Source organism: Polyergus mexicanus, unplaced genomic scaffold, assembly GCF_030449975.1.
Source record: "Polyergus mexicanus isolate NDT 795.1 unplaced genomic scaffold, iyPolMexi1.0 SCAF_5, whole genome shotgun sequence".
Taxonomy (NCBI): Eukaryota; Metazoa; Arthropoda; class Insecta; order Hymenoptera; family Formicidae; genus Polyergus; species Polyergus mexicanus.
In genome coordinates, this window is record NW_027223325.1 from 11,154,323 (window position 1) to 11,165,854 (window position 11,532).

Consider the following 11,532-nt stretch of genomic DNA (forward strand, 5'->3'; position numbering starts at 1 on the left):
TATATATATATATATATATATATATATATATATATATATATATGTACATATGTATGTATGTATGTATAAGGAAATAGCATTACTCTATATAAAGTCATATAATATTCGAACCGAATCTATATATACAGTATTGAGAAAAATCGTACACTTTCGTAAGAAATTAATTAATCTATTTTTCGTTTTCTGTATAATGTCATTTATCTGGAAAGCGATGAGAAATAATTCAAGCATACTAATGTACTTACAAGAGCAAATTATTATAAAATCCTCATCATTATTAATATAGCGCTTTGCGCAAATTAATTTTTTTATATATCATTATGAAGAAATTTATATCGTAAATCATTTCTAAATCGTTTTTCGAAATATTTCAATTATCTGATTTTTGGGGGAAATTTAAATAATATCGATCGATTATCAAAATTAAATTAAATTAAAATAATTATCAATCAATATCCATGACAATACGCAAAGTCTATATTCTTGAATGACGAATATTACACGAGATGTATAAAGTTAAAAAAGTTTTATTGCGAAATTTCGATAATCCAATAATTAATGCTGTGTCTGAGAAAGCTTGCTGTACGCGTTTATCAATGATTTTATGTCATTGAAGCTGATAAATAAGAGATTTCGATAACCTAAACATGTAATAACTTGCGTTTCAGATTTCTGGTTACAGTTTTCCTTGCATTGAACGAATGAGACTATTGCAGACTAAAAACAACAAAATAATATTGCACGCTATATTTTGAAGAGAAACTTAATTATGTACATAATTTTAAAACTTTGCCTACAATTAATATGTATCCTTTGTGAGCCAGAATGCAATTTATCTTCTGACTATGTATGTATTGCCCTCCATTTTTATGATATACAAAGAAAACGAGCACTATTACTAAAAATATTAAATGCTAATTTCGGGCAATTGGATACATTACTTCGGAATCTTGTATCTACACAGGAACAATGGCAACATTTTTTTACATGGCTATCATGGTCATATTTAGCAATCGTAAATGGCTATGGTCGTTCAATGAGCAAGGAAAAAGAAAATTTGAAAAATACGAATCGATTACAATCCTCCCTCGATGAAGACAGAAGAAAAAGAAATTTGATACTTGCATCAGAATCCACGCTATCGCTGATTTGCATCGCCGCACAATAAAGTAACTGATCGAAGGAGCAGTTTTGCAATTGTACCTAGCCGTATCGCTCTTTCACGTCAACATGTAGCGCAGTATATCATCAGTACGCGTCCGATCTCCCGCCCGAGGCAGACATCATAGGCAAGGTAAGAGAATTTAACGAAGCCCCCAGTGACGTATTGGCGGCAACAGGGGTGCCGATAGCAGGCATCATGTCACTTCCATCGCCAATGAATTTGTTTTGTTTGCCCGTACGAGCTGCTGCTGCTGCGGTTTGCTATCGCACGGCGAATTGTCCACTCCATCCACCTCCATATCCAAACTTTCACTAAAAACAAATAAACGATCAAAAGGTCGTTAAGATATTAAAGCCTAAATATATTCTGTATACGATCGTATTTCCATCGTCGAATACTTTGTATCACGATGTTTTTACCAATTCTCTTGCATTTCCAAAGAAAAGTTTGTTATTCTCGCTTGAAATTATTAATTAGAAATTACAGGCATAGAAATATTAAATTACCTATTACTATTAAGCGTAATTTCCCCGGACGTTGGAACCTGTTGCGCCTGATTTTGCGTCTGTTGTTGCTGCTGCCTCGCGAGACTTGCCAATTTACTTTGCGCTATCAGGCCAGGTAGCAAATTGGACGGCGGATGCTTCTGTGGTAAAACCAACGTGGACTGTTGGTTGTTCACGATGTGGGTGCTGTTTGTCAGATTGTTAGAGTTGTTTATATGCGGCAGTGGACCGTTCTGGTGACTGTTGCCAAAGTTTGTAATGCCACTACCATTACCACTACCACCACCACTGCCGCCGCCAGCACTGCACGTAGTGCTCGCACTAAACACTCTAATGTTTGCACTACCACTGCCACTAATACCACCACCATTACCACTACCATTACCACCACCACTGCCAACGCCGCAATTGCTGCCATTCCTATTATTTGTCGGACTAGTCAAGGATTTCGAGAGAATGGAGGCAACGTTACTGTTGTTGGGCAATTGTCTATGTTGCTGCTTGTTGGGCTGATGATGATTCGACTGCGTGTCGACCGTAGCACCCATGGCGACATTGGTGCACTGTGTGGACACTGTACTTGATGCTATGGTAGCTTGATTAGTCGTACACGTGACGATAACGGAGGACAACGGAGGAATCGACGAAGAACTCGTAAAAGTATTTACAACACTAGAACCACCACTGAAACTGCCACCACTGCACTGAGGAGGCCGGGCCTGCTGCGCGGGCGGCGCAAACAGATTACTCATGAGCGGTGTCACCACAAAGTGTGAGCTGCCCAGCTCGTCTGTCCGTGATTCTTTCACGCCACTATTGTCCGACAGACCACTGGTGCTACCCGTACTATTGAGGCTCGCTACTGCAAATTCAAAGTCCGACACGGTGTCCGCCGGGAAGTAATCTGCGATATTAAACTCCGATGTGAACGGTGACTCGTCACCCGCGCGCTCCGGCTCCACCTCGATGCATATGGACGTCGCCTCGGGCGGGAACGGGTATGGAAGCTTGGATCGAGACATCATTGGCTCTACATCCAAATCCATGTCATCGCTGCTTTCCTCATTTGGACTATGCACCGACACAGGTGGAGTCTTTGGTCGAAAATGTAACCTGCCAAACAGAGATATAAATATAATATATGATATAGCTATAAAATGTACAAAAGGCTTGAAGCTTTTTTTCGTAAACTAAATCCTTAAATAAATATAAATTAAGAGCATATAATTAGAAGCATACAATATTTATTAATAAATGATAACAAAATATATAGGAGATATACCACTCTTTTTTAACGGCGGTCATTGCTGTGGCAGTCGCGTTTGAATCAACCGGCTCACGCTTAGAATCATGTATCGTGAAATCTAAAGAAGACCACATGTCGTCTATATCGGTCGTACAGCGATCTAATATTACTCTGAAAATCGTTAATAGTAACAAATAAACAATCAGTCAAACAAACACAATTAAACATTTTTTCATGTAACATTCGCACATGTCTTACCTGCCACCTCGACCAATTCTCCGTCGTGCAAGGCCGATACACCTTGGTACTGGTTTGCTAATGCTAGTCAGTGCAAACCTATACTTTTTATCAGCCAAACCGCCTTCGTCTTTATCACACCAAGGCCAATTTCCAAAACCACCTGATACAGGCTACAAGTAGAAAAACTCTATATATATAATCCTAAGAAAAAAACTTTCAAGTTAATTCTATAACTTTTTAAGGATCTGATTAATTGCAGTGGCACGCATGGAAAAAAGATAGAACATCTAAAACGCATGTCATCGATATAAGTTGATCAATTTCAAAAAAGATTAACCAATTTAATGATTTTGATCTTTTAAGTATTTTTGAAAATATTTTCAAAAAATATTGTATAATAATAAACAGTGCATTAATCAAACATTTCACTGATTAAATAGATTTAAAATCGTTATTTAAAAAAAAAAAAAAAAAAAAAAAAAACTAATAAGGCGACTTACCGGTAAATAAGTGCTATTCCTATTTCGACGAAACGCGAATTGACCTTCATCTACGGGGTCTTCGTCATCACGGTCAGAGGATAACGAGGGCTGAGAGTGTGAATGAGATGGAAGCGGACTATCCTCATCTGAGCTGATGAGCGGGTCCAGCCCGCTTCCGAGAATAGGACGATTTCCTCGACCGCTACCGCTACCCGTACCGCTACGGACACTGGTATCCTCTAAATTTCCTGTTCTGCTATCTGTTTTATGTTTCCGTTTCTTGTACTGTCTTTTTTCTTTCCTGGGCACTACCTCGTCCTAGATTAAAAGTGAAGCATTAAATCATTATATGGCAGATAATACATAAAAATAATGATTCTTTTTTAATGTTGATACATACTTTACTACAGACTTTGTTTGTCCAGTTTTGATGAACACCAAACTGATTGGTAAAGAGCGGAGCGAACGCTGGTCTCGGTGCCTTTAACGCCGACACCTCTGCCAATATTTGTCCATTGAAATCTTGCGCTTGATACCTATGAAATCAGAGAGATGTGGTTTTCATTCAGCAAAACAAAATACGAATAGTAACACCTGTACATATATGTAGCAATACATATATTATCACAATTTTACACTGACCGTTTCTCGTAAATCTCAATTGTGAGATGCAGATGTTCCCGTTTCGTTTTTTCTCTACGTTTCACCATTTCCAAAAGTGTGACTGCCCTGCTAAGATCCCTACGAAGCTTTAGCATTTTCTCATAGCTTGTTTCATCGTTCTTACGATTCTTGCGAGTTTGCATTTTTTCCGTGCGTCGTCTAAACGCAAGATACGGATTGTTGGCAGCCGAACCAAATCGATTCTCCGTTTTAACTGTTAGTAACAGTGGATGTTGCTGCAAAAGAAACATAGATAAGTGTAATTAATATCAGATAATATTCGAGAAATTAGTTTAGAAATATTACAAGTTTAAGGTTAATTTCGTAGAGAAAAATAAGGAACAAACTAATAGAATACAATTTGTACACATTTCTACGTTTCTGATAGATAATATAAGCACATAAGCATATAAGACAAAGCAACATAACCTCAAAATCACATTAAACAAATATAATGCTTACAGTTTTAAGACGTTTGTTGAGCCAATAGTCGAAAACCGCGATAATTAAATCATCATCCTCTTTCAAAAGTGCCTTGGCTTCACTGAGGGTAACTACAGTTTGTCCTGAACTCTTCTCCAGACGATCCATCATCTCTTCAAATTGGAGAGGAGTCAAGTCCATTTTGCGGCTTTGTATCGCAACCCATTTTTCATCTTCTGAATCCATATCATAATCAGGTATATCTTGTTCCATAGCAAAGGCTGTTAACAAATAAAAAATTAATCCATTAATTATCTATCACAAACAATTCGCTGTATAAATATATTATAAAATAATATCTTAATGGCCTCTTACGTTGCATATGTATTAATTGGCGGGGCAGCTTATAATTAGCAGGATATATCTTGTCGTAAGCTTCCAGATCTGCCAGATCAGTTACTTCAGGAGTAGGAATAATTAGACCTGTGCATATTGCTCTTTGAAGATGATGTTCCTGCATAACAAATAGATTTACTTAATTAAATTTGTAATAAAGCATTTGTAAATCCTTCACAATTATTATTATATGTAAATAAGATTTTCAAAATATAATATATTTACAAAAATCTTTGTATCAAAAATTTAACAATAAATTTGAATTTCTTAGTACATTATAATCTATTATTTTGAGAAACTTATATTAATCTTATTACATACAGTTACAACTGTATGTTATAATTGTACACACATTATACCAACATGAAGGATAGTATTTCATGTATATACTAAATGATATTTTAAGTAACTATTTTTTGATGAGAAGTATAATCATCGATCATTGATACATTATTATTGACATTAAAAGATTCAAAAGATTATAAATATCTACCATATATTCTGATATTACAAATGTAAATGTATCTCTAACTCGCTACATATAATATGCAACACGCTGTACATAATAAAGTCAGGAAAATCAAGATACGAATGTATCAATTTTAGAATTTCATAATAAAATTAAATTCCAGGGTATTATTGTGTACAAGTTAAAGATTCTTGTACGTAAAAGGCATCGCAAGAGCATTGTCAAAATGTCGAATAGAAAAACATTTGACATTTTGACGCAGGAAACCAGCAGAATGTAGCGCAAGGTAAAATTTGAGATTGCTGGTAAACCAAATGTTGACAGCTATCATAGCAAGTCAGATCGAGAACGCAAGTGCATACGGAAGACGGTCGAGAATGATGAACAGATTGGCAATTACGTTAAAAAGGGGAAAATTGAATAATTTTCCAGGGTGCACGATGACGGGGAACTCGCCATCTGCCGGTTGTTTACGAAATCGCGCGCCGTGGGTAAGATGGCGGACGGGGAAAACATGCTGGAACGACAGGCTGGATGTTCCGACTTACGCATTCCTCCTCCTTTTCCATGCCGCTGGGCATTTGGGGCACCGCGCGGTTAATGGCCGAATAATCTGGCAGATCCGGCAGCTCCTCGGCCATGTAGACCGGCATGGGCTTGGAGGCGTCCAGGGCGCGCGCCCTGAACGACAGCTTGCTCATCCTGAGGGCGGTTGACTCGCGCGTGTTGACAACCAACAAGGATGGCTGGCCGCAAACCGTGAGGCCAGTCGGGTCGGCTGGGGGGGCTCGCGGAACGCCGTGGACCTGCTTTTGAGGCCTGGCTGGGGGCCCTGGGGCCGAATTACCCGGCACAGAGAGCGCTCAGGGCCTCATCGTTCCCCGGCCATCGCGCTGGAATACGGTCACTCAGTCACCAAACGAGATATATCACTTCGAAAACATGTTTGCGTGACACGGTCCCTGCTCAAAGCCATCATGGCCGACGCACAGCCATTTAACACGTTCGGCCGCCGCCGTGCAGTTCCGTCAGCCGACGTGCGCCGCGCGGGAATCGGCGCGTCGCTACCGCCGCCACCGGCGCCAACTCCAAGCCACTCCGAGCGCCAAATACGCGCGGCTTATTGCTGATGGCTAGCTGCTCAGGTTCGCCCTCGACGTGTTCGCTTCCGCGATCGCGATCGACTTAAGCCGATTCCAATGGTCCAATTTAGCGCACACGATAAATGTCTTGGACAAACTACACGGTTATCGGAAATTTCGTTTCACACGAAACAATTCCGCTCGTAAAATCACATTAACGAAAAGCGCACGCTGTACACATGTGTCAAGCGTGATACTATTTAAAAGTTCTCACGCTCTCTCCCTTTCATCTGTACACTTACTTTAATCATGTATAAATCGCGTGCGTAGACGAGTCTTCGATCTAATCCTGAAACATACAAAACAGAGCTTACATAAAGTTACAAATATAGCGCGTAATCTCTGTCAATGTATGTATACATACATCCATCACATATACATACATACACACATACATAAATTCTTTCGTGCCGCGCACATTACTACAGTAACATTTTTCCTGTATTAAATTCTGATTATTGCGATATTAATAGCGAGGAACGAGAATTGACATTTCTATTATTACATACAGAGTAATCGGAAGAAAAAATTGACGTCCGCCACCGTGTGCTAAACGAGCAATATCGTTACATAAATAGAAAGTTCGTTCGCTTTAGCTGCACTTTCCGCATTTAAATTGAAATAGGTATATACTTTGGACATTGGAGGAAGAAGGATGCAAGAGACATGGTGTAGAGAGTGCGCGTTTGAAAGCACCCACGTGTAGTTGTCGAAACGCGGTGAAGAAATAAGCGAGGCCACGTTATCAGTTCCGCTGATAGGGGAAGAAAAAAAAAAGGCGGAAATATATCAAATACACGTAAGCGAATCACACGCTTGACTCACGTAGCTCTAAACGCATATGGCGGATTAAAACAGGCGTGTAACATGACGCAGAACGTCGCGGTTCTGTCCATGATTCCTAGGTTATCTCACCATCTGCGACTGCGGTTGCCAAAGCTATGCGTTTTCGACGTTTCGCCAGGTATTTCATATTTCGTTCCGTATCTTATACACAACGCGACGCATCAGTTTGTGTCCTTGAATTTTCTAAACTCACTTAATTTTCCCCTCCGTACCCCCTCGCGACGAGCACGTGTCAATTCCCGCTGCCATTACGATTCCCTCCCACCACTTCCGCGTGGGCGCGTGCACGTAAAAAAAATACGCCAGAGCGGGAATTTTGACACATTCGAATTTTCGCGCGTATTCCTTCGAGCGGTGATTGATGATGATTCAACCTAATAATCGATAATTATGCACAAAGAGAACCGATTAGAAATAATATCGGAAAAAAATGTTTTTGTTGCTTTTATTACTTTTAGGATTTTATATATATGACTGTATAATTTGAAAATACAATAGAGTTGTATCAATATTTGAAATATTGTAATTGCTATGAAAACTAAAAAATTTTTAAATACATGTTTTTAATTTATTTTAATTAAAAAATATATATATATAAGTTTTTAAAATTTAATTTATCCTATAAATCATATTTAACATATACATAATTTATAGAATATATTTAAATGTATTTTCTATAATACAGGGCAAGCAGATGTTTTGTCTAAACTTAACACAGCAGAGATATTAGTGGCCGATTGTGATTTATTAATACCTTATGCAAACAAATTAACGTCAGTCAAATGGATACAATCGACATGGGCTGGCTTGGAGAAATTTATTCCATTTATACAGAATACGCAAAGAAATTATATACTCACTCGGTTCTCTGGTGAATTATTCGGGCTGGCCATGTCCGAATACGTAATAGCGCAAATTGTCAATTTTGAACGTGATCAAAGACAACAGTATGAGAATCAAAGGCTTGCTGTGTGGAAAGAAAATGGGAAATTGACAAACCATAGACTTATACGTGACTTGACTATAGGAATCTTAGGGCTTGGAACGATAGGGAAGATTAGTAAGTTATAAATATCAAAAATTTAACATACCTAGCATCGAGTAAAGTCTATAAAAGTATATTCCTTATTGTTCTTCATAGTGGCAGAAAAATTAAAGTTATTTGGTGCAACTATCTGGGGAATGACACGCAGTACATCAATGGAAAAATTATCATATATCAATGAATATAGAACTGTAGATGATTTGCAAGATATTTTAAAGAATTGCGATTATATCATTAATATATTGCCGTCCACTCAAAATACAAATGGGCTTTTAAACGGGACCGTTCTGCAGCATTGTAAAGCCAAGAATACTGTTTTTATTAACATAGGCCGTGGCTCTGTTATTAAAGAAGCAGATCTGATAAATGCTCTTGAACAAAAATGGATTTCGGCTGCTATTTTAGATGTGTTTGAGAAAGAACCATTGCCAAAAGAGAGCAAGTTATGGAATTTTCCACAAGTAATTATCATTTTCGCTAATTATCAAATAAAAAGGCTTTGATTTAGATTTTATTAGTGATATTAATTTGTTTTTAGGTGACTATCTCGCCACACATATCTGGTGTGACGGTTGCGCACGATGTTGTGGAGCAATTTGCTGCAAATTATGTTAGATATATGAAAGGAGAAAATTTGATAAATATATTTGATTTTAATAAAGGATATTGATTTTGTATTGTATTTGTATAATGTTATGTCAAAATAATAGACATCATAAAATAAAATATTTATTACTACTAAAAATTCAAATAAATAGCAAAGTTTAAGGAATTTCAAATCACTGTACATCAGTATTGAAATACCAAAATTTGTGTTACATATAATTTAATTTTATGTATATAAATATATACATACCTATATATATAATTTTCAAAAGAATTATAGAAAAACAATATAATACCTATTTTATATTTTTGTTATATGGTATTTAAATTAAGTTTTAATTTCTAAAGAATTTTACATCAAATGTAATATCATATGTGATAAATGTCATAATATAAACAAAAAAAGATTCACAAAACAATATATAGATTACTTATTGTTATATATAAATATATTATATAAATTTATCTAGGCAATAAAAAAATATTATTTTAATTAATAGTTTTACTTAAATATAAAATATCAAAAAAAGAATTATACTTTCCCACTTCTTATTAAAATTTTAAATAATTCGATAATATCGGCAATTTGTCAAATGTTGAAAATCTAAAGTGGAGAAATTTATTAAAAAAGAATATATAAATCTTTGTTATATATGAACTCATCATATTTTCGCACAACTCATTGTACTCTTTATGCACATGGAGGTATATTAATGTGAAAGATTGTGGAAAGATATAAAAAAGATTTATACAATAGGTGTTTCTTCAGTAGGCCGAGGAGAAGGTTTTAAACCGCGAATACACAAGTCATATACTACTTCTTCGATCTTTTTTACGTCATATTTAAGAGCGTCAAAACGTTTTCTCAACATATCGTTCTTTAAGTTTAATAGTCGAAAACCAGCATTTAATTCATTGACGAATCTTGCAATTTCTATTGGCCGATCGTAATCACCATTGGTGACACTGTTTACAGCAAAACGGCTCTAAAAAGAATGAGCCGTTATAAAACCATATGAGAAAAATATAGAAAATACATACCAATTCAGAAGATAATTGGAGTAGGCCTAATAAGAAATCTTCTAGATCTAGATGAAAACCTTCTTCTCTATTATCCTTTACTGCAAATAGAATTATTCTTAAGTATCATAATTATATGTAATATGTGAAAATAAATATTATTTTATTCATATACCTCCTAATATTTCTGCGACGGTATCTTTGGTGACCAAAACTTTCACTTCTAAATATATAACTAGAGCAACTAAAAAGCATAGCCTCTGGGTAACAAAACGCCATTGATCGTGATAACGATAATACTGATTACTTGGTACTATTTCAGCCAGATTTGCATATTGTATCCTTACATCCTCAAATATTCCTCTTGCATTTGTACAATATACCGCTATGACTGTAAATTTATTTAAAAAATATCCTTTAATATGTAAAGGCTGTTATATATAAGCCTGGAAGAAAAGTTTAATACTAGAAAAGATATATCACTAAAAACGTACTTATATTTTCGTCTACCACATTGTGTACTATATTATGAATATTTTGTAATATCATCAAAATATCTCTGGCACTCTTTTCGATACCCTTGACAATAACGCGGATTTTCTGCAAGGAGAAATAGTTTATAAATTTTTATCTGCACTTTTCTATGCTTTGCATCAGTTTTCTTTTCAACAAATCAATAATAAAAAGATAGTAATAAATTTCGTATCTCTTTACTAGCAACAAGATTTTCAAGTCTTTGCAAATCTGTAAGGTACGAAAAGAATTGTGACTCCGAGCATCATCGGAAGGGTCAATGACATTTTCGTATGTAAACACACAGACTAACTATACTCGCGTATACTCGCGTAAGAATCTGAAAAAAGATTTTCCGCGCAAAGGACACTACGTGTAGTGCTTCATATTCACGATTTTATTCCCGCTTATGTGACATTTTTACGAGTTTTTTGTTAGGGAATAAAGCGGCGAGTCGTAAAAAGTTCAACGACTCGAACGGGGATTTTAACATAACCTATCAAGAATCAAGACTCGCTCTCGAGAAAGAACGTTAATACACACTTCGCGTATTTCTTGTTCGTTGTTTAGATAATCTTGGAAGGAATTAAAGATCTCCGTTATTCTCGTAGACATTATGTCTGTCTCGTTTATATATTTCCGAGGAATAATCGCTACCGCGTATAATATTGGATTGCGTGTAAATTGATGATAAAACACGCACTGAATTCTACCGATAAAGTCAATGCCGTTTTGACAGTCCGAGCCCGCAGTCGCGTAGTAGTTCGCCA

At 36.3% G+C, this 11,532-nt stretch overlaps 3 protein-coding genes across 3 annotated transcripts; 1 reads left to right on the top strand and 2 right to left on the bottom strand.

Annotated features, from left to right (window-relative positions):
* Positions 1-113: 113 nt before the first annotated feature.
* E(pc) (Enhancer of Polycomb) lies at positions 114-7,921 on the bottom strand. Its single transcript, XM_070295942.1, has 11 exons — positions 7,648-7,921; positions 6,139-7,021; positions 5,101-5,239; positions 4,765-5,006; positions 4,282-4,538; positions 4,040-4,175; positions 3,658-3,957; positions 3,176-3,327; positions 2,954-3,088; positions 1,672-2,784; positions 114-1,476 (listed from the first exon to the last, which is right to left on the bottom strand). The coding sequence occupies exons 2-11, from the start codon at positions 6,289-6,291 to the stop codon at positions 1,359-1,361; spliced, it is 2,745 nt and encodes a 914-aa protein (XP_070152043.1). The 5' UTR covers positions 6,292-7,021; positions 7,648-7,921; the 3' UTR covers positions 114-1,358.
* On the top strand, positions 7,376-9,386 carry LOC138933328 (glyoxylate/hydroxypyruvate reductase A). Its single transcript, XM_070295943.1, has 4 exons — positions 7,376-7,696; positions 8,264-8,638; positions 8,720-9,084; positions 9,162-9,386. The coding sequence occupies exons 1-4, from the start codon at positions 7,600-7,602 to the stop codon at positions 9,291-9,293; spliced, it is 969 nt and encodes a 322-aa protein (XP_070152044.1). The 5' UTR covers positions 7,376-7,599; the 3' UTR covers positions 9,294-9,386.
* A 226-nt stretch (positions 9,387-9,612) lies between these two features.
* Trsn (translin) lies at positions 9,613-11,453 on the bottom strand. The gene is made up of 5 exons (XM_070295815.1): positions 11,306-11,453; positions 10,744-10,849; positions 10,425-10,640; positions 10,271-10,350; positions 9,613-10,215 (listed from the first exon to the last, which is right to left on the bottom strand). Exons 1-5 carry the CDS (start codon positions 11,375-11,377, stop codon positions 9,976-9,978), a joined length of 714 nt encoding a protein of 237 aa, XP_070151916.1. The 5' UTR covers positions 11,378-11,453; the 3' UTR covers positions 9,613-9,975.
* Positions 11,454-11,532: the final 79 nt, after the last annotated feature.

Coding starts and splice junctions, on each gene's coding strand:
- Trsn (XM_070295815.1), bottom strand. CDS start 11,377: ATGTCTACGAGAATAACGGAGATCTTTAATTCCTTCCAAGATTATCTA. Junction 10,850..11,305: donor ACGAACAAGAAATACGCGAA/GTGTGTATTAAC, acceptor TTCTCCTTGCAG/AAAATCCGCGTTATTGTCAA. Junction 10,351..10,424: donor CGTCGCAGAAATATTAGGAG/GTATATGAATAA, acceptor TTCTATTTGCAG/TAAAGGATAATAGAGAAGAA.
- LOC138933328 (XM_070295943.1), top strand. CDS start 7,600: ATGACGCAGAACGTCGCGGTTCTGTCCATGATTCCTAGGTTATCTCAC. Junction 7,697..8,263: donor CGTTTTCGACGTTTCGCCAG/GTATTTCATATT, acceptor TCTATAATACAG/GGCAAGCAGATGTTTTGTCT. Junction 8,639..8,719: donor TGGAACGATAGGGAAGATTA/GTAAGTTATAAA, acceptor TGTTCTTCATAG/TGGCAGAAAAATTAAAGTTA.